The sequence below is a fragment of the Bactrocera latifrons genome, unplaced genomic scaffold (genome assembly GCF_001853355.1).
Source record: "Bactrocera latifrons isolate USDA-ARS-PBARC rearing strain unplaced genomic scaffold, ASM185335v1 scaffold_26, whole genome shotgun sequence".
Classification (NCBI taxonomy): Eukaryota; Metazoa; Arthropoda; class Insecta; order Diptera; family Tephritidae; genus Bactrocera; species Bactrocera latifrons.
In genome coordinates, this window is record NW_017536185.1 from 822,865 (window position 1) to 843,942 (window position 21,078).

The 21,078-nt window shown below is 35.9% G+C and overlaps 4 protein-coding genes across 8 annotated transcripts; all 4 read right to left on the minus strand.

Annotated features, from left to right (window-relative positions):
• Positions 1 to 2,303: 2,303 nt before the first annotated feature.
• LOC108969597 (serine protease snake-like) lies at positions 2,304 to 5,043 on the minus strand. Of its 2 annotated transcripts, none has more exons than XM_018934400.1 (8): positions 4,762 to 5,043; positions 4,491 to 4,688; positions 4,314 to 4,390; positions 4,090 to 4,205; positions 3,559 to 3,711; positions 3,059 to 3,156; positions 2,689 to 2,849; positions 2,304 to 2,530 (listed from the first exon to the last, which is right to left on the minus strand). In XM_018934400.1, the coding sequence occupies exons 1-8, from the start codon at positions 4,820 to 4,822 to the stop codon at positions 2,351 to 2,353; spliced, it is 1,044 nt and encodes a 347-aa protein (XP_018789945.1). In that variant the 5' UTR covers positions 4,823 to 5,043; the 3' UTR covers positions 2,304 to 2,350. The 2 variants fall into 2 exon arrangements, with proteins under 2 accessions (XP_018789945.1, XP_018789944.1); XM_018934399.1 differs by having other exon boundaries at positions 4,090 to 4,220.
• Positions 5,044 to 5,743: 700 nt separating this feature from the next.
• LOC108969601 (serine protease snake-like) lies at positions 5,744 to 8,021 on the minus strand. Of its 2 annotated transcripts, none has more exons than XM_018934407.1 (8): positions 7,890 to 8,021; positions 7,590 to 7,802; positions 7,387 to 7,469; positions 7,186 to 7,301; positions 6,964 to 7,116; positions 6,691 to 6,788; positions 6,363 to 6,505; positions 5,744 to 6,216 (listed from the first exon to the last, which is right to left on the minus strand). In XM_018934407.1, the coding sequence occupies exons 1-8, from the start codon at positions 7,954 to 7,956 to the stop codon at positions 6,043 to 6,045; spliced, it is 1,047 nt and encodes a 348-aa protein (XP_018789952.1). In that variant the 5' UTR covers positions 7,957 to 8,021; the 3' UTR covers positions 5,744 to 6,042. The 2 variants fall into 2 exon arrangements, with proteins under 2 accessions (XP_018789952.1, XP_018789951.1); XM_018934406.1 differs by having other exon boundaries at positions 5,920 to 6,216; positions 7,590 to 7,805.
• Positions 8,022 to 10,368: 2,347 nt separating this feature from the next.
• LOC108969605 (serine protease snake-like) lies at positions 10,369 to 13,317 on the minus strand. Of its 2 annotated transcripts, none has more exons than XM_018934413.1 (8): positions 13,199 to 13,317; positions 12,926 to 13,120; positions 12,562 to 12,638; positions 12,375 to 12,496; positions 12,157 to 12,309; positions 11,992 to 12,083; positions 11,764 to 11,924; positions 10,369 to 10,562 (listed from the first exon to the last, which is right to left on the minus strand). In XM_018934413.1, exons 1-8 carry the CDS (start codon positions 13,260 to 13,262, stop codon positions 10,392 to 10,394), a joined length of 1,035 nt encoding a protein of 344 aa, XP_018789958.1. In that variant the 5' UTR covers positions 13,263 to 13,317; the 3' UTR covers positions 10,369 to 10,391. The 2 variants fall into 2 exon arrangements, with proteins under 2 accessions (XP_018789958.1, XP_018789957.1); XM_018934412.1 differs by having other exon boundaries at positions 11,992 to 12,086; positions 13,199 to 13,315.
• A 798-nt stretch (positions 13,318 to 14,115) lies between these two features.
• Positions 14,116 to 15,764, minus strand: LOC108969600 (serine protease snake-like). Of its 2 annotated transcripts, XM_018934403.1 has the most exons (8): positions 15,650 to 15,764; positions 15,375 to 15,590; positions 15,212 to 15,288; positions 14,980 to 15,104; positions 14,772 to 14,924; positions 14,613 to 14,707; positions 14,387 to 14,547; positions 14,116 to 14,329 (listed from the first exon to the last, which is right to left on the minus strand). In XM_018934403.1, the coding sequence occupies exons 1-8, from the start codon at positions 15,717 to 15,719 to the stop codon at positions 14,147 to 14,149; spliced, it is 1,080 nt and encodes a 359-aa protein (XP_018789948.1). In that variant the 5' UTR covers positions 15,720 to 15,764; the 3' UTR covers positions 14,116 to 14,146. The 2 variants fall into 2 exon arrangements, with proteins under 2 accessions (XP_018789948.1, XP_018789949.1); XM_018934404.1 differs by lacking the exon at positions 15,650 to 15,764 and having other exon boundaries at positions 15,356 to 15,579.
• Positions 15,765 to 21,078: the final 5,314 nt, after the last annotated feature.

Sequence of the window (21,078 nt, forward strand, 5' to 3'; positions counted from 1 at the left end):
GCGACCTTCTTCTGCTTTTTTCTAGATGTTTCTGGCCTTCTTCCTCGGTATCCTACGTACTGGATTATATTTGTTGTTTTTCTCTAAAGTCCTTGAATGTTGCTAACAATTTGCAAAGAAGGTTTTCAATTTCTCGATTTCAAGTAACTAATACTTTCAGAACTGTAGAGTCCGTTGTGGTTTTACGTGAGTTCCTGCCNTCCACAAAGGGCCAAAAACCCAATGAGCAGATTGGAGCGAACTCCAAGGGCAAACTGCTCCCCGTGGTACCATGTTATAGTCTTTGGTGTGACCTGTAGCACTACATATATGTACCCCCTGGGAAACCCAAGAACCCGGCTGTATGATTGACATATCTCGCAAAACATTCGAACGCGATGTTTCACAGACCTCGTCGGGGTACCAGGAATAAAAAACATAGCGTACAATAAACATCTTACGATGAATACTATAGCACCATGTCTGACATGAACTATGCTGACATTTCAAGGCAAGCCCAAAAAGACAGACATAGTGCATGTGGATTTTAGTCGCCTCTTACGACAGGCATACCTTACCACGGGTATGTTCGGTTTCCCCCCCAACCTGGAGGGGTTCCCCCTACCTACTCAGATCTGTAGTCGGAATTTAACTGACCCAAACAAAGAGTGGTAAAAATGTCGAAGAAATTTCAGCTCCCAATAGACAAATACTTATAAGTTACCGCCTTACTGTACAGAAAACAGGATTTTATTTGAAATATGCTTTTCGGGGTTATCATATGTTTCGTTTATTTATTAATTAGTTTCACAAATTCAATTGCAATTCTAAAGGCAAGTATTGGTCAGAATAAAAAAATAGAAACAGCGTCGAAGCAGTTTGGAAAATATTGAGTGCAGTTATATACATAGATTATATTGAGTTGCTCGACCATTTCGATTTCGCTTACTTCCACTACAATGCTCACCTCAATAATGTATAAAATATAACACTACTGTCGCAAGATTTTTTGCTCCAAAGACACGACATTAGATTGACATTTGAAATAGGCCGGTGAAAATGGTAAACTATGCAACACTTAAGCTTAGCAGCAATATAAAACAACAAAAACGATAAGAAAATCAACTAAACTAATATAATTTCTTATTTATTTAGACCATACAAATATATACAAAACCAAAAAAATTTTATAAAAACCTAATTAGATGCATTTTTATTGACAAATGAAGAAGAACAACAACAAAGGTGTAATATGAAAGGATAAAAGGCAAACAACACAGTCCATATAACAGTAATCACGAAAATTTGCAACGATTGGATTTAGGCAACGAATTTCATGCATATGTATTAGGGCGCCACATGCCGCACATAGTAGGTATAATAAGCCCGGCGGCAGTAAAATTCGCTATTTATTTGACCGCGACCACATACATATATACATGTAAGAGCATGCGCGTTTGTGTGTGAGCACCGATTTTAGCTGGCGCCGACGTGCAATTCACTTTCTTTGCAACACCTTCGGCCCAATCTGGCACATATGCTTGCATGTATGTAGGTATACTATATGTACATATATGTAAGTGTGTATGTGATCTCCTCTCAATTTATATTCCATTTTATAGATGCGGCGTGCCTACAATATCACGATTATGTTAATTTGGTGAATGATAGTCTGTTGCGACAACAACAAAGCGAAAGTGTTTTGCACATTTTCCGTAGAATGAATAGAAGGTGGCGACGAGCCAATCCACACCTTATCAGCGGTGACTCGTGATGCGAACAGCCGTTGATGCGACCGCGTCACAGCTGATACACTTATCCTTCGTGAACATGTGTACGGTACATATGAATAGTACATAAATAACCATATAATCCACTCCTCTTTGGAAATACTAATAATTCAGCTGCGATTAGTGCCTGGAGAAATATTTACGCAGTAATAGTCCCACCAAATAAAATCTGTTTCTAAATGTGTGTGTGTGTATTTCGCGGCGTCTGGTGACACAGTTGTGCGCAGGCGCAGGCGTCACATGTGTTGCATAACATTTGACCTCTGTTACACCGCATCCATGTATTATTTGGAACTATCTGCGCCTCCAGCTGTTTTGCGGTGACATCACTCTACAAGCAATTTGGCAGCTAGTGTGTACAGTTAGCGGCAAAACGTGCCGTTATTTATGCGGTAATTTCAAATTTAACGAACCTTTAAGTGCCACAATACCAACAAAAGAGTGAAATGACTACAGAATAGTGCTGTTATGCAAGCGGAGAAAATGAAGATATTTTTAGGTTAGTTTTCATTGAACTTTTAGCTTATAATTTTTATTGGAAAATTGCTGTGTTACATCATTTGTATTATTTGCTTATTTTCTCAGTATACGATTTTCTCAATCCAGTCTATATAGCTGGCGACACGTGTGTACACCCCCGGCACCCTAGAACCACAACCATTGCCGAATGAGGTAATGCCAACCACGTAGGGCATTTCGTAATAATAATCCTCATTCTCATCATCAGTACGGTACATTATAATAGGTCCGCCAGAGTCGCCCTGTGATTTTAACAAAAAAAATTTTATTGCAAAATATTCAACGATTAAATAGAGTTTTCAAAATAAGAGACTTTGCAGCAATAAAAATTGATTAATCATTGCATTCGTTGTATTTTTCCTCAAAAATAAATTAAATGTGTTTAAAGTTTATTTCCCACCTGGCAGGTGTCGCTCATTCCAACCGTATCGTTTGCACACAACTGCGAATGTATAATGCCATGATAAAGCAAATCGTCATCTTGTTCGTAGTATTTACCGCATTCTTCATTATTCAGAATGGTAAGGTTCGTCTTCATTAAAGAGTCCGATGCTAAACCGGCTGAGCATGCGAAAATATACATACAAACTATGTAAGCATAAATTTAATATTTGATACTTAAAATTTTACAACTACAAAAGTAATTATTATACGATTACTCAACCATGCACAGTGGTTGTTGTTTCACACATTTCTGGCCAAAAAGTTTGAAGAAATTTTATAATTTTTTATTTGACATTCTGACAGTCGTGCTTTCATTTTCTTCTTACCAAATCGTGTGCTTCCATAGCCGATAGCTGTAACATTTGCTGCAAATAAGGGTAGTGCCCAAGTGCAGGCCGGACCAGTGTTTTCGAAACTCTCGGCACTGAAAAAATTAAAGAATAATAATTTAACTATCTATCTAACGTTCTATTAAGCGCTTCAATATCTCCTAGTTTTCAACCGCACTTCCCCGTCACGTTCAGCGGCACTTTTTTTAAGTATGTTTATTCTTCAACACGTTTTCGAAGTGTGTCTTGAGTTGCTATTTTTCAAAACAAGCGACTAGCCGAAAACCGCTGAACTCAAGTTACACAATTTATATTGAAATATTGTCACTAAAGCAATTATGAACGCATCTTAAACTCGCTTTCTCGTCTTACAATCTTACTATCTACCAAAAACTAAGCTTACTTAATTTTGCAGCAACATCACTGCTTTATATAACATAATTATTAAGTGAGGCAATAGTTTTGTTAAATTTAAAAGCATTTGAAGAAATCTTTACTAATATGGTTCTTTTAATCTTATAATTGCAATATCGTTGTAGGCGCTCGGATATTCAAAACCAGGATGTATGTAAATTTCATCGATTTCGAAATCCTTTGCATGCGCATCGGTTAGGTTGAAACCGCCAGGACGCACCACAATGGGGGGCTCACTGAGATTTTGGGAAAATATTTTATTAGTGCTATGGCCAGTATGTATTAGGATTACCCAAAAGCTAACCTTTCGAATTCATGGATTAGATGAACCTTCGGCTTTTTCGTAGAATTGACAATTTTTCCATTTTTAAAGCTTTATTATATACATATACGATTTTTGGTATTGAATTGGGGTTAGTCCCCGCTGAGGTAGATTGTTTAAGAAATGTTATGCTCAAAAAAAATCGGCATTGTTCAAAATTGTATTAATATTTTCGAGTAGAATAAAGAAATTTCTGTGTAGGGTTAAATTTTTCTCTGTATATAGGTTCATTTTGATTCATGATTTCGACCAGTTAGTTTTTGACTAACTCTTGTAGGTATGTTATATATACTTTGAATGAAAAAGGCAGTGCGCAGCTGTCAGCAAATATCTTCGATCGATTAAAGCGCCGCCACATTTGTAGGTTATCCTGTTGACCACAACCAAATCACGCCAACCAATGGCGCCCTGTAAAAAAATTAACTATGCAAACGTTAAATAATTAAGTAATAACATTGAAAATAAAAAGTATGTACAATGCAACAACATTTTCAAGCAGAACATTAATTCACTCACCATAAAAGGGAATTCATTTCGCTGTGCCAGTTTGCCATGCACTATTAGCTGATATCTCGTGTGATTTATGTCACATTCTAGGGTTTATAGAGATGAAAGTTGCATTTAGTAGGTTCAATTATACATTTGCAAGCACAAATACAACAAACACCAATATTTTCACAGAAACACACTCACGAATTTGCGATATTCTTTTGTCCGCCGGCACATCTCGATATGCACAACAAATCAGTTGTGTAGTTTTGTTGTAATTACAGGCACCTAAACATATGTCTTGTGACTCCTTCGCCATCTGACGATACACATCGCGCGTCACATAAGAGCCAAGCCGGTTTCGTTTAGTTAGGCAGCTTTGGTACACATAACAGTCCATCACTGTGGGGTCACACACATTATACATCACTGATGGATTTGCAAAATAAACCTTTAATATAAATTTTCTAATTACCCAAACTCGAAAAGAGCACGACAAGTAAAAGAATAATGCCGGTTAAAAAGAAAATCTGCATTTTAAGCGGATTTTTCTCAGTATGCCAGGCGGTAAGCGTGTGTATACAAGGATGACTAAACTTGTTCTGGCTTTTAAAGCGAGTTAAGAGTAGTAATTGCGGCTTTCCAAGAATTTGTGTCTACAAGCGACCACAACTTGAGGTTAATAACTAGTGTATGGTAAAGTAGCGAAAAATATACGAGCATTTGAGTTGGAATTAAACTCTGCTTAAAATTGCCATTAGTTATAATTTTGGTGAAAATTTACTGAGCTCATGCTAAAAAGGCTCATAAATGAAAATCTCATGCCAGGAAAATGAGAACGTGCTTTCATACCTCAATTTATTTTCCAAAAACTTTCGGAAGATTGAATTTGTTTGAAGTGAAGGAAACTATAATATAAAATCATTATCTATATAAATCATTAATACTTGAATTTAAACTGTGCCTATATTTAGGGTCTAAAAATAAAATAATACTTAAATAAAAACTACTATTGGTAATAAAATTAGTATAATTGGATGCGTTGAAGTTTACTTTGCAGACAAGACAATAAAGTCTATTAAAGTTTCGAGTTTTCTAGAATCTATAATATCCTTTACAAATTCAAAAACTCCTTACAAGAACTTGATTTTGATCGGTCCATTTGTATGACAGCTATATGCTAAAGCTTTTCGATCTGCACAATTTGTTCGGATATTACACATTTGCCATGGACGATAATCCGAATTTCTTGCAGATATCTCGTCAACTAAAAAATTCCTTTACAACCATTTGCTTCCGATCGGTCAGTTGGTATAGCATCTGTATGCTATAGTGACCCAATCTGAACAATATGTTCGGAGTTTATGGACAATAATTCATGCGAAATTTATGGAAAATTGTTCGTCAACTAAAAAAGTTTTGCAAGCAAGCACTTTATTGCGATCGTTCAGGTTGTATTTAAGTTATATGATATAGTGGTTTAATATCGGCGATTCCGATAAATGAGCACCTTTTTGTGGGGAAAAGGACCTTTTAGTTCCTCATAGGTGCAGTGCATTACTATACTCCCTTTTCAATATTACAAAAATGTTGCCTACATTTGGGGGAATAGGTAACAAATATATGGTCCAAGTTTCTATTTGCTTTCTATGTTTAAATATTTACTTTCTCCTATATATTTATTTCAATATAACAAAGTTTTCGTACAATTTAAAACGCAATATTTTTTCTCTTACAGTACCAAAACGAGGCGGATTTAATAGTAGACAACTTTCTCAATCCAGTCTATATAGCTGGCGACCCGCGTGTATACTCCTGGCGCTCCAGTGCCGCAACCAATGCCGAATGAGGTGATACCAACTATATAGGGCACATTATAATAATTCTTGCCGATATTACGGTACATTATAATAGGGCCGCCGGAGTCACCCTGTTTGAAGGATGTGTTCAATGAATGATATACATGTATTTTAATAATTAAAACAAATAATACAAATATATGCGATACTATATTAGAAAAAAGTTTTATGAAAATACTTTCGAAAATGAAAGACAGCTAGCAGATTTTCAACTCACCTGACATGTATCACCCCTTTTTATCGGGTCATTTGCACACAATTGCGAGAATATAATGCCGTCTTCTTCATAATATTCGGCGCATTTTTGATTTGGTAGAATACTCAGCTCGGCCTTCATTAATTTTGACGATGATAAACCGGCTGAATATGCGCAAAATAAGATAAAATAAATTTATTATTATTCATATTTAAGAAATTCCCCAAAGGGTGAGCATAACTTTTTTTCGTTTAATAATATTTTCTATTTGAATTTTATCTTCCCCCTCTAAGCGCCTCTAAAGATCGCTTGAAAATGATTTAGAAATATTTTCATATTCCGTACTCACCGAATTGTGTATTACCATAACCGATAGCCGTAACATTTGCCGCCTGCAATGGTTTTGCCCACAAGCATGCTGGTCCAGAGTTAACGGATCTGCCGGCACTGTAATCAAATTAGACTTTAGTACTGTGGGAAAAATATCTAAAATCTAATGGTCTTGTGGCTGCATATGAAACAGAACCAAAATTTTTGGCTAAACAGTATTGAAATTCAAGGTCGCTAAACGCTTTCCCCAAAATTCTACTGCCTTTGGAATTCAGAGAGTTATTCTACTTACTAATATTCCTCTTTCAACAGTAGAATTGCAATGTCGTTGTAAACACCCGGATACTGATAACCTGGATGCATGTGGATTTGATCGATTTCAATGTCCCTCGCCTCGGTATCATCTAAATCGAAACCACCTGGGCGCACCACAATTGGTGGTTCACTGAAATGTGCATATGTGAAATTAAAAAAATCGTTGTTAATGTGCCGTTATATACACATTCATACATACTCCGAATGGTAAAGGCAATGCGCCGCTGTTAGCAAGTGCCGACTGGTGATCAAAGCGCCACCACATCTGTATGTTATGTCACTGCTGCCAAAGCTAGAGCGCCAACCTATGGCGGCCTGTGAAAGGGGATTTTTTAACACAAATTTTTATTTACAAAATTGTTTAATGTATGGTATATTAGTATGAAAGCGACATACTCACCATAAACGGAAATTCATTTTCTCTCGCAGGCTTGCCATTCGTGATAAATATGAAGGAGAATTTGCGGTGATCTCGCTCACATTCTGTGATAGGAAGGTGGAATTATCCAATTTTATAACAATTTAACAGACAAACATAAAAATATTTAATTTTTATTAAAATTTTTTGCACTTTTTATTTACACATTTACTCATTTCACTCACGAGTTTGCGATATTCTTTTGTCTGAGGGCTCATCTAGTGAAGGGCAGCATAGAAATTGTGTTGTTCCATTGTAACTGCACACACCCAAACATAATTCTTGCAACTCCTTGGTCAACTTGAGATAATTAGGGTGTGTTACATAGCTGCCAAGCCGGTTTCGTGGTGTTAAACAAGGCTGATCCTCGTGGCAAGCGATTGCTAAGCGCACATTAACTGCTGTGAAATATATTTTTTTCAGCTTTTAATCAAAATCTATATTATATATACATAAATAAATGTAATATTATATTTTATGCTTACCTATAAGCAGCAATTGTGCTCCTGCTAGTAAGCTGAAAAGCTGTGTAAAAGGCTTTGGCTTATACATTTTGCAAGCGTTTTCCTTCGCTTTTCGCTTCAACGCCAAGCTAGTGCAGCGCGTCTGATCGCAAGGACCAGCAAACTTGTTCTGAAAACTTGCGATACTTCGTTAGAAGAAGATGCGGTTGCAGTATGTTCATTGATATACAAGTTTAAAAAGGTGAACACCTGTTAGCCACAGTGATAAGAATATCCGTACATTTGGTTTGTGGGTAGAAATCACGGTTTACCTAACCAAAAAAAAAAAAAAAAAAAAAAAAAAAAAAAAAAAAAAAAAAAAAAAAAAAAAAAAAAAAAAAAAAAAAAAGCGACTTTTTCATAATACGAGTAATATTGGGTCTACAACCACATTCCTGCGGTTTGTTTGAAGATGAAGAAATCAAATCAATTCAAGCAGGAACGAATTTTGCTTGTCAGAAAGGCTACCTGAGCGCTACCAGTCCGCTATCAGTGAAATAACCCTAAATGGGGAAATAATATAATAATATAAAGAATAATCCGAATACTGAGCTGCAATCACAACAGACAGCCGAACGATTTTCTACTCTTCTTGCACTCCTCCTCTCTGAGAGCACTCGTCCACAACTCGGTATAAGGTGGGACGCTATTTCAAGCTCCTTAAATGCGTGAGTACGAAGAGCTTGATAAGCTGGCCGACAGGGGTATTGCTCGAAAATTCTACAAAAAAATGCGGCGGCTTACAGAAGGTTTCAAGGCCGGAGCATACTCTTGTAGAACCCCAAAAGGTGATTTAGTCACCGATGCCCAGAGCATACTTAAATTATGGAGGGAACACTTTTCCAGCCTGCTGAATGGCAGTGAACGCAGAACGCCAGGAGAAGGCGAACCCGATTCCCCAATCGATGACAGTGGAGTAGACGTTCCATTGACCGAAGAGGAAGAAGTTCGAATAGCAATTACCCGCCTGAAGAACAACAAAGCGGCGGAGGCCGAGGTATTTAAACACGGCGGCGAAGAACTTATAAGGAGTATGTATCAGCTCCTTTGTAAAATATGGTCGGACGAAAGCATGTCCAACGACTGAAATTTAAGTGTGCTATGTCTAATCCATAAAAAAGGAGACCCCACAATCTGGCAAGACGAAATATCTCCTGTCAACAAACAAACAGTCGTCGCACTTGCGACTAGGCTCTCACGTCACTGTTGACAATCATAACTTTGAAGTCGTAGATAATTTCCAACAGGTGCTACTTCGGACTGAGTAGGCAATTGAGAAGCAAAGTCCTCTCTTGACGAACAAAAACCAAACTCTATAAGTCACTTATAATTCCCGTCCTGCTGTACGAGATATATGACGACATTGACATAGTTCAGGGAAGTGCAGAAGGACCTGGCTGCGCTTGGAATATCCAATTGGCACCACGTAGCGAAAAGAAGAAACGACTAGCGCGCTGTTGTTAACTCGGCTATAATTGCGTAAGTGGTGTCTACACCAATTAAGGAAAAGAATCCGAATACTGAAACCTGGTCGACCAGCCAAATCAACAGCAAAGCTGAATATCCATGACTGTGATGGTAAATCGAGTAATGATATGTATTTGAAGGGATTAGAATGGCGTACTGTATTATAAGCTTCTAAAGCCGAATGAAACAATTCATCAAACTGAAATGAGCGATTGCCGATTAACGCCCCGAATTTTCGGCTAGATACGAGGATATAATTTTCGATCATGACAACGCTCGCTCATGTTAAAAGTTGGTTTAAAAATTGTTTCCAACGCAGCGGTTGGGAAGTTTTGCTTCCCCCGCTTTATAGCATAGACTCTTCTCCATCTGACTACCATTTTTTGCTTGCGACTTGACTGGAATGTGGTCCTCATCATAAGAGGGCTGAAAAAATTGGCTTCATTTATTCCTGGTCGACAAACAGGGGGACTTCTTTTGGATAGCATCCACAAATTGCCAAAAATATGGGAAAATGTCATAGCTTCAAATGAGCAAAACGTGAACTAACATCCATAACAGTATACCAATATTATTCAGCAGCTTCAATATTATGCTTGTTAAATCAAATTCTCTCCTTCAAATAATTCTGAAGTTAAGTATTCCCTTGCTATTCAATAAATTTTTGTTCTGTGTAGCTTATTTATACCCAACAACTTCAGCATATACTTATAACAGTTGCTGACGGTTTAAACATTTGAGATTTCTGCTCTCTATGTTTTCCTTCCCTCTCTTCCTTAGAGGTGTACTGGCATAAAATGACCGCTTTTTTGTGAAAATTAAATTTAATAATTTTGAAAGGGAAAGTAAAAAAAAAAAAACAGTGAAAGTATTTACCATTGCTTTTTATATATTTTGAACACCTTTTAAGGGTCGTTTACAACAAATGTTCCCTACCAACACATTTTTATCTCATCCTTACACCGTTATAAAAAATTTAAATTTTACAAATGCATATATTTCTCCATAAATGTTTGTTTATTTAAAAATCGTTTCCTCAATCCAATCAAAATAATCAGAAATACGTGTGTAAATGCCTGGGGAACCGGTGCCGCATCCAATGCCAAACGACGTAATACCCACAATATAAGCCATACGAGTGTAACCTTCGATTTCTTCATACACGATCAAAGGACCGCCAGAATCTCCCTGGAAAATGAAGATAATTAGATTATAAATTGTTGTAAATATAATTAACCGAAAGTGTTGGTGTGCGATATACTGCTATGAGCATAAAATGTTAAGACTTTGTGGATCGTCGTCTTGTACGTGGTTAGTTGTCAACTCTTTCTCGGCCCTCTTTGAATAATTTGTATCTATCAAAAAACTTGTTCGCGACAAAAAATAATCTCGGAAGGCTTTTTCGAGCACTCTGAACGTTTTAGCACTAGACACGTGATTACGCACACAAAATTTAATGGAACTTCTTCGTTGAATAATTTCACTCACCGTAAAAATCACCGAATGTATTTTATATACTTGAGAAAGACAAGACACTAAGAGTATTTTGTTGTGGCATTTGGCACAGATGTTTTTTTTTGTTTTAAATACATTTTATTTGCAATCTATTTTAGTAAATAATAAGCAAATTTGATAACAAAACCATAAGTTGACTTATATTTTTGATCTCCCATGAGACCAAAAATAATATACAATATAACAATATGTTCTAAATACAAATGTTTATATAAAAAATTTAATTACACCTTCAATATCGTAGTAACATATGTAATTAAATTTTATTTACTTAACTCCTAATAGCAGAAACAGTCAAAAACGCAGAATCGTGGGTCGTGTCAGCTGATTCGACCTATCTTATGGGCGCGCAATGTAAGTGCCAAGTGAAAAACGCTACTCCCTTCTCTCCTTGACGTCGGATGACGTGAGAATCTACAGCATTTTGGTTTTTCCGTCTAAACGTGTCAGCTGATTGCTCTCTCACAACCCATCTATATAGTGTAGTAATTATCAACTTTTATAATTCAATCTGTTCAATATGTTTGAAATTTTCTTAAAATAACTCAAAATTGGAGTCGAATGCTATTATTTATAAATATATAAACTATTTTTAATAGTTTGTTGCAATGGTAACATTGTGCAAATGAAAACAAACAAAGATGGCTGCATTCTGCGTTTTTGCCACGTTTTTGACTGGGCACACATTTTGCCGATGAGGAAGGAAAAGGGAGGAAGGCAGTAGCGTTTTTGACTTAAATGGGAGATCTAGAACACGTTGTCTTTTAAGTCCAGTAGTTTCATTAAATAATGAAAATGTTAATTAAAATGTCTTACTCTTTTTTGCCCTCATCAGCATAATATAAATATTTGAAGAAATTGAGAATTAAATTACCTGACAAGTATCACGCAGCTTTTCATAATCTTTTGCGCATAATTGTGTAGAGATTACACCTGAGCTGAGCACTTCATCATCCTGCTCATAATGTTGATTACACTCCTCATTGGATATGATTGATAAACTAGTTTTTAATAGCAGTGGCGAAGAGGTTCCGGCTGGAAGATTCAAAAATATCAAAATTTTAAATCTAAGAAAAACTCGGCTATTTTTTCTGTTCCTCACCAAACTGCGTATTGCCATAGCCTATGGCAGTGACTTCCTGCTCGGCCAGTTTGCTGTACGACACGCAAGCTCTAGCAACAATCGGCGTGTAGCTACTAGAATTCAAAAATATCTCCAGTCAATATTCTTCAAAATAAAGATGACTCATAAGATATGCTTTCTCACTTATAGGCTTTCGCCATACGAACGATTGCTATGTCATTGTATAGACCAGGATATATGTAGTTGGGATGTTCAATAATCTGGTCGATATCATAATCAGTCGCTGTGTTGCTATTTAGGTCGAAACCACCTGGACGCACCACAACTGGCAGATCACTGAGGAGACAAATATAAATAAATGAAAATAAAAGAATATAAAAAGTAATATTCCTTGAGGGAACCTGGAATGATAGAAGCAGTGTGCCGCTGTTAGTAGATATCTGCTGCTGATCAAAGTTCCACCACACCTATAAGCTATGCTCTCTGTACTATTATCTTTGGTGAAACGCCAGCCCAAAGCAGCCTGTGATTTGAAGGGAACAAGTTAGTTTAAATATTTAAAAAAGAATATATTAGAATCGAGCTTACCATAAATGGAAATTCATTTGGCTTGGCCACTTCGCCAAATGTAATAAATCCATACGGTAAATGAGCGTCTAAGCAGGCTGTGAGTATTATTTAAGTGTTAGATTATTAAATTACTATTTCACATCATAGAATTTCCGAACAGATATTAATTTTCTAATGCAATAAAGCAAATTTAATGATTGGCAAATTTAATTATATTCTCAATTTAATATGACTTATTAAAATTTGTAAATAGGAGGTAACCATAGGAACACTTTTTATTGATTCGCTATTTATATGTACCAGTCCGGGTCATATTTGATCAGATAGCATTAAATAAATTAAGAAATACGATATGCAAAAGCATACACACGTATATACATACATTGATAGAGTAAGCGGTATTTTTGTGGTCGACTATTGAAAGTACAACAAACCAGCGTGACGTTATTATCAACACAATTACCCCCGCAATTGGACTTCTGACTGTCAGTAAGGGTTAGAAACTCCTCAGGCGTGTAATAATATCCCTTATAGTTTTGCGGTGTGTAACACTCTTGACTGATATGGCAGGCGTCGACTGGCAAAAACAAGTGACATTAAATTTTATATGAATATCTTTTTATAAATGTATTAGTGTGATAAATTATGCATTTACCCAATATCAAACAATTGATGATGACTAAAATTATAGGTTTTGAATAATTTCGCAAGCGCGGCATCTTCACCAACTTCTCCAACTGACTGATTGCGGGTGAAACAAAACTTGAATGCGAGAATTTAATGCTGCTGGCAAACATTAGGCTACTAATTGAAAACAATTGCTGTTAAACATGTTCGGCTAAAAATAAGTGAGCTTTGAAAGGCTTGAGAACAGTTTGCTAACAGGTTTCATATAATACAAAAGAAATGCATTTATATTTATTATTTTGTTATTGGAATTTTTGTGGTTCTTCTTAAGAAAAATTTGCTTCCTCAAATTTCTCTTGATTAACAATATTTTGATACAGGGTTCTAACATTTTTGAAGTATTTGAATATACTTTCGTTTCTTTTCATTAAATATTTGAAGCTTACAAAGTCACCGTATAAAAAGTTAAGGGGAGTCAAGAGGGTATTCTAGTCTAGGAACAAAAAATATAAATTATTTTTATATTTTCAAGATAAGAAGATTTTTCTAAATTCAAATTATTTTCGGAGATATTGATATTTTGCTGATCTGGCATCCGGCCGGAAATTAAACTTTAAACTCTTTTTGATGCAGCTATCTTTTTTTAAACGAGCTTTCCGGTACTAGTGTACCGATTTTAATAGAATTTTGGAGACTTGGAGCTATCCATATTCCCAAATTTTTTTTGTTTTTGAAAAATTCATTCGAAAAGTCAAATAAAATGGTACAATAACTTTTGTTTTTGTTTCAGGCGGTCCGTTTTTGTGGCTAATAATTTGTATTTGTTTGGGTTCGGAATGCTAGGAGGAAAGAAATTGTGGGCATGATTACATGTCAATGCTTTGGGACCCCCACTGTATCAGCTTCTACTTTTCTTAAATTATGAAAAATAAAACAACTACAAAATTGCAGCAATCTTTATTATATTATTCCTTTATCATATTGGCACAGTTCGATAGGTAACATTTTCAATCCAATCAATATATTCAGAAATACGCGTATAAACACTGGGCATGCCGGTGGCACAGCCGATGCCAAACGAAGTGATGCCGACAACAAGAGACATGGGATTAAGATCTTTCGGTTTGATAAATTTTATGATCGGTCCGCCGGAGTCACCCTATGGAAGCACAAAAATTACATTTGAAATTAAAGAATAATAAGTCTTAATCTCCACCTGACATGTGTCACGCAATTTCTCGTGATCCTTCGCACATATCTGTGTCGATATAATGCCATCACTTAGCACATCGCTATCTGGCTCATAGTGCAGTTGGCACTCGTTGTTATCAATTGTTGATAAATTCGTTTTCATCAAAAAGGGGGAGGATACACCAGCTGCATACGGTTGAAAGGATACCACTAATAAGATTTTCTTAAAGTGTTTACACATACATACATACCAAATTGAGTATTCCCGTAACCAATGGCTGTAACATTATGCGCGGAGCTGGGATCGTCGTAAAGACATGCCGGCTGATCATGAAACGGGTTTCCACTTTTTGGTCATGTAAATATTAATTTTTTATATATGCACCAATTTATTAAAGAAAATATCTCACTAAAATATGGTCTTTAGGCGTATAATTGCTATGTCGTTATATGCATTTGGATATTCGTAATTGGGATGCTCTATAACTTCTTCGATTTCCAAGTCCCAAGCCTCAGTATCATTCAATGCGAAGCCTCCGGGACGCACCACCACAGGTAGATCACTAATATTGATTTTAACAGTAAATAAAAACGCCATTTCTTTTATTATTTCCGTACCTCGAGTGATAGAGACAGTGCGCAGCGGTGATTACATAACCACGATCGTAAATTGTGCCACCACATTTGTAAACTATTGTCGTGTTTCCAGTAGTTTCGTTCTTAATGCGCCAACCCAAAGCAGCCTGAAGAAGAAACATGTTTTTTTCAAGCTTTCAAATATATGTTTAAAAGTTATGATCTTGCAGGATCACCATTTTATTACTTCTTCTTCGTAAACACTCTTACTTACCATAAATGGAAATTCATTGTCTTTGGCTATTTCGCCGTGGATGACGAAACCTCGTATTAAATGATTGTATCTGCATACTGAAAGATATAAAAAAAATTTTAAGTTCCTCGATATTCGCATTCCTTTCTTTTTTAATCTATGTACCAATAAAAACGCCCGATACCTTGTTCCGATATTCGCTCCAACTTGACTGTGGCGTCATATGCACAACAACGCAACCGCAATGTACTGTTATGATGGCAAAACCCATCGCAAAGCATTTTGGCTTTATCGGGCATATCTCCATAAGTCTCGTCTTCCATATAACGTCCGCTGTAGTTGAGCGGCGTTAAGCAATATTGGTACTCATAGCAGGCATTAACTGATCGATCGTAAAAAACTCGAGAGAGAAGCTTTCGATTATAATTATGTTAGTAATGCAAAATTAAAAATCTTTACCACTTATCGCAAGTACTGTCAATATAGCGGCGTAGAAAAGTTGATCTTCACTAATTCTTCCGGGCCACATAGCTTTATTTTTTGTTCTTCAGCGTAAACTTGACCGTTTCGTGCGAAATTTATTGCCTGAATGCAAGTTTCTCTGGTTATATACTTTGACTTAGAACACGTATAAGTTAAACACAGTGGGCCGTTAGGCAGTTAAAGGAGGAAAATATTTTTTTTTATTTTCTTATTTTGCGACTGTAGTTCAGAGTTTTCTTAGTTTTTGTAATAGGCAAATATATTAATAAAATTTGTTGGGTGTATTTATTGGATTATTGTAATTTCGTAATTTTTTTTTTATTTGTTTTGACTTGTTTCTATAGAGTTTCATCTGAACTTAGTAGCGTGTACTTGTTGGTCCGAAGATGCGCTGAGTGCAGCGGATGATCGTAACCTATTTTCTAACATACTATACATAACTCAAAATTAATTTTTATAATTCTAAAGCTTGATCTAATTTACAAAAATCCATATCACTACTAACCGACAAAATTAACTAGCACGGAATCATCATATAATTTATATGGATCTAAGGGAACTCATTGACCGAATGCCTTTATTCCACTCATACTTAATTGTAGTAAAATGTTTTTCATATTTAAATGCTAATGTGAGCAAAAAAGGAAATCATTTTCATCATATATCATATCAAAATTATAATTAGTGTTTATTAAATATATAATATATTGTTTGTTTATTATATGCATTATTTTTGGTCCTGCGACGTTCAGAATGTTGGAAAAGGTCTTCAATAAAAACTGTTTGTCGCAAGCAACTGATTTTGATTGGCGCTAATTATACAAAGAGGGCCGAGAATTGGAATTGGTGCTTGAGAATCGAAGATTAACAGTCAGAGTCAGAGAAGGATCAGTGAAAACCATTTGTAAGATCATTTGTGCTTAAGGAAAATGAAGGGTCAATTGGTTCCAAAACCACTTTTCGTCTGTGGAACAATGGTTTTAGATTACCAGGATGTCTTGAAACGTATTATTACTGGCGATGAATCTTGGATCTATGCTTACGACACGGAAATATCAATCAGCAAAAGGTGAACCGAAAAACATGTCAAAACAGACTGAAAAAAGGTTATGTTGACAGTTTTCTTCGTTTATTAAGGTGTGGTGCACTTTCGAATTCTTCGTGAGTTTTTCCCCAAAATTTCAACTAATAATTTAGCTCCGTCTGACTTCTGACTATTCAGCAAACTCAAACGACCGTTCCGGGGAAACCGTTTTGAGTCAATTGATGTGAATGGAAGGCTGATCCGAAAACTGGGTTTAACAACTGTTTGAAGGTTTGGAAAAACTTTGGCATAAGTGTATTGTGGTTAAGGGAATTGTAAAATTATGAACAAAGGTCAATCGAACACAGACATAATTTTATTTGGTATGTAGAGACTGGGAAAGAGATTTATATGGACTAACAAAAAGAACAATACATTTTTGTTTTGAATCAAATTCAATTTACTTGGGGCTTCGTTGAAGAAATATATGTAAGATGTTGTCAGCAGAGCAACCAATATCTCATTGAATTTTTTGTTAGCAATAATTTTAATCAAACATATTTTCATTTACATATGTGAAAGTTGAGCTCGTTTTTCTGTAATATATGTTAATGCTGTCACACTGTATATATTATGAATTCATTTCAATGAGTTCGCTTTGCAGCCTTGCAGTATAATTTAAGTACTATACAACGACCGCGTGAATTCTAGGTTTTAATCTGAAACTAGCCTAGAATTATAGAAAAAGTATTTCTGATCGCTGATATATTAAGTCTCGCTCTCTCCAGACATTGCGGAAGCTCCGCTCTGTTTCGGATAAAAAATCACCTGATCAATTATTGCCAACTTCTACGACACTAACTTGAATATTAGCGCGACCAAGCATTTCACTCAGGTGCAATTTGTTTTACTGTCTAATTTACTATATGAAAAATTCCACATCCCATTGGTAGTGATGTGTGTAGATACATTCCATAGTTCTTCACAGCTTTGTGATTTGTAATTGTGAGAACATTGCAATACCGGTTTTGGTTTTAAAACGCATTTACTTATATATATGTACATGAAGATTACTCAAGCTTAGAGGATAAATTAACTGTCGGTTTAGAGACTTTCTATGGAAGTTTTATTTTATTGAGAGTTGTTTTTCTTTTCAAGTTTCAACATTGTATTATGCATATTTGTGGGTATATGCGCAATTAAGTTTGCTTTGTAACGTTATTTTTCTGTATTTCCATATATATCATCTGATCAAAATTCACCCGGACTGTTTCAAACCCAATATAAGTCAACAGTTCATCTCATTTTCCATACACTTTGTTATAAGCCCCGGCTGGGATGGCCTTCAGTGCCTTCAGTGGATTTGGTTCTTCTCGGTTGCGGCTCATTTTTGGAGCGGAATTTGTTAGATTGCTGCACAATTTCAACGTAATATTCATAAGCCCATTTCGCATCATCAGTAATGGTGCGTTTGATGAATACCAATCATCTCTTTAGCGATCACTAATCGATGTCGTTTTTGGAAAAGTCTCAGAATATTTGGAGCAAGTCTTCGAGTGTTTGTATTAAATTAGACTCCTCAAAATATTTCTACAATATTTTTATCGTTTCTGCAGCCGTTGATCCATTGGAAACACAAAATGTCAAGCAAACTCGTCATAACATTTTTTGTATGGTAAAAATCCCCAGACAAACTTTTCCAGCCGTAACCATTAACACACGGAGAGCCAACTTCAAAGAATCTGCCAATCTACCAGAAAACATTACCTACTCGGTTTGCGCTTCAGTTTAATTAGACTAGTCCGGGTCAAATTTGATCATACAAACATAAAAGATATTTATGTTTATTGACCAAAAATAAAATTAATAACTCTAGCATTGTATATTGATGAATTGAAAAACATTTTTCTTCATCAAATTAAAACGAATTGCTCGAAGCCGTTGCCATTTCGGAGCTTGTTAAGTGTTAAGAGTTGCATGACTTCATCGGCATTTTGCGCCACACTTTTCGCATACGAAATATCAACAAGCCCATTTTCCTTGACAACATCATTATTTACTGAAGTTGTTGCAGCTTGGCAGCGCGTAGCAACACTGCTCCACTGACCGAGTGCCATTAGAGCAGGCGCATCAATTGCACGTCCACACATACTCTCATACATAATACATGTGTGTATAGATGAGTCCGTACTTAGGCATATTTGTAGGTGTATAGGCGTACATTGTAACATTGCTTGTGCGCATGTGTATGTGTCCTTGTTGCAAGCAATTGTCGCTGGTGTTGCATATTAATCGCTTGTGTGCTACATAGCTCGCGGCGATTTTTCACTTTTCTCAATTACACGACGCCAAAGTCAAATGCAAATGCAGCGAAAGTGTTTGTGTTGTCCACGATCGCGTGGCGGTCACTATTTCAGTCTGGGTACTTTTTTTATATTTTTTCGATATTTGTTTTATATTTTCTTTATTTGTTTTAATTAATTTATTTTTTTGCTTTTCTAATAAAAATACGAAATTCGTCGCGTGTTGGCAAAAGACGCGCATTGGCAGATACACGTGTATATATATATATATGTGTGTGTGTGTGGTAAATACCTTTGCTGTGAAGTGATTGGCCTGACACATTTCTTCGATACTTTTGGTCTCCATTATTTATCGCCACTTTTTGGTGTTTGTTGTGTGCTTCTTCCAAGTATTTTGCCCACTAACTCAGATTTGTTACAGTAATTTTCGCAATGCATCGCTCACATTCTTCACTTTTACTGCATTCAAGGAATAACTAACTGCCAGTTGCTGTCCCATGCAAGTATATATGCATGTAAATATATATATAAATATAAGAATTCATTGTGGAAGCAAATGTATGTATATCTATACAAAAAGTGAGTAAGGAAGAGCTCAGTTCACATGCAACCCAATATAATATAGCACAGGAAGCCGTAAGATTGTGAAAAGTTCGAATTTATGCAGCGGACTTATTATATTTCACTTATTGCCCGAAATATCGTAGCAACATGAACTTAATTTGGCGGAATGAATTCTAAACATATGCTACAAGGTGCCGTCCAAAGTAAACAGGACTTTTTGAATCTAGAGCCCCTTCTGGTGGCGCCATCTATATGTTGTCTGGTGCGTTAGAATCTCCTATCTTTATCGATTGTCCAGTGATATTTGCAATTTCATGATATTTCATTGATTTGAAGTGAAGTTATTGCGTTTTAAGTGTCAGTATTTTTGTGTTATCGGTGCGACATTGAGCTTCGAACAGAGAGCCAACATTAAAATTTGTTTCAAAATTGGTAAAACTTTTACCGAAACATTTCAATTGACGAAACAAGTTTATGACGATGATTACCTATCCCGTAGCAGAGTGCACGAGTGGTTTCAACGTTTTCAAAGTGGTCGTGAAGACATAAATGATGATCAACGTGTGGGCCAATCAAAATCCGTGATCACCGGAAATTCCATCGAAACTGTGCGTGAATTCATCAAAAATCAGCCGAAATCATCATTGAAATTCACGGAAATGGAATTGAACATCTCGAAAACATCGATTTATGGTATTTTGACCGAACATTTGGGATTACGAAAGGTGTGTGCACGGTTTGTTCCGCAAAAATTTACTGATGACCAAAATTGCTCTCATCGATCGACGCTTGTGACCGATTATTTGACCAAAAATCACATCTTAATCACTAACCAGTCCCTGTATTCACCTGATATGGCACCGTGCGTCTTTTTTATTTTCGGAAAAATGCGTTTGCCCATGAAAGGAAAGCGTTATGCAGACGTAGAGGCCATTCAAAAGGCTTGCACCGGCATACTGGCGGCCATWCCGRCCAACGAGCTAAAACACTCGTTTGACATGCTTTTGGACCGTGCAAAAAGCTGTATTGGAGCAGAAGGAGACTACTTTGAATAAAATAAATTCATTTTGCCAAAAAAACCATTTGTTCTCTTCTTTTTTAAGTTCTGTTTATTTTGGAACACACCTTATACTCGTATATATGATATGCTAAAATAATATTATTTTTTTATTTCTGATACAAATTCCTATATAGATTACTATGCTTTGGAGATATGTTGACTAATATAAATTTTTTGGGTTTCAAAAGATCTTTCTTTGGCTCTCTTTACTTCCTTTTCATTGTTATCCAAAAAATCAACTGTAAATTTAGTTCAATAGATTGCAGTGAGCTAATTTACACGGACTGGTTTGATCTCGATATGTCCATTGATGTATTTTTGACAGCTTTCGTGAACAGGCAAAGTTGTATCATGGAAAAAAAAAAAAATAAAAATTAAAAAAACAGGTTTGCTTGAGATTTTGTCTTTTTAAAAGAATCACGCATCGTAATAGTTGAAAATGTTGCATAAGTGT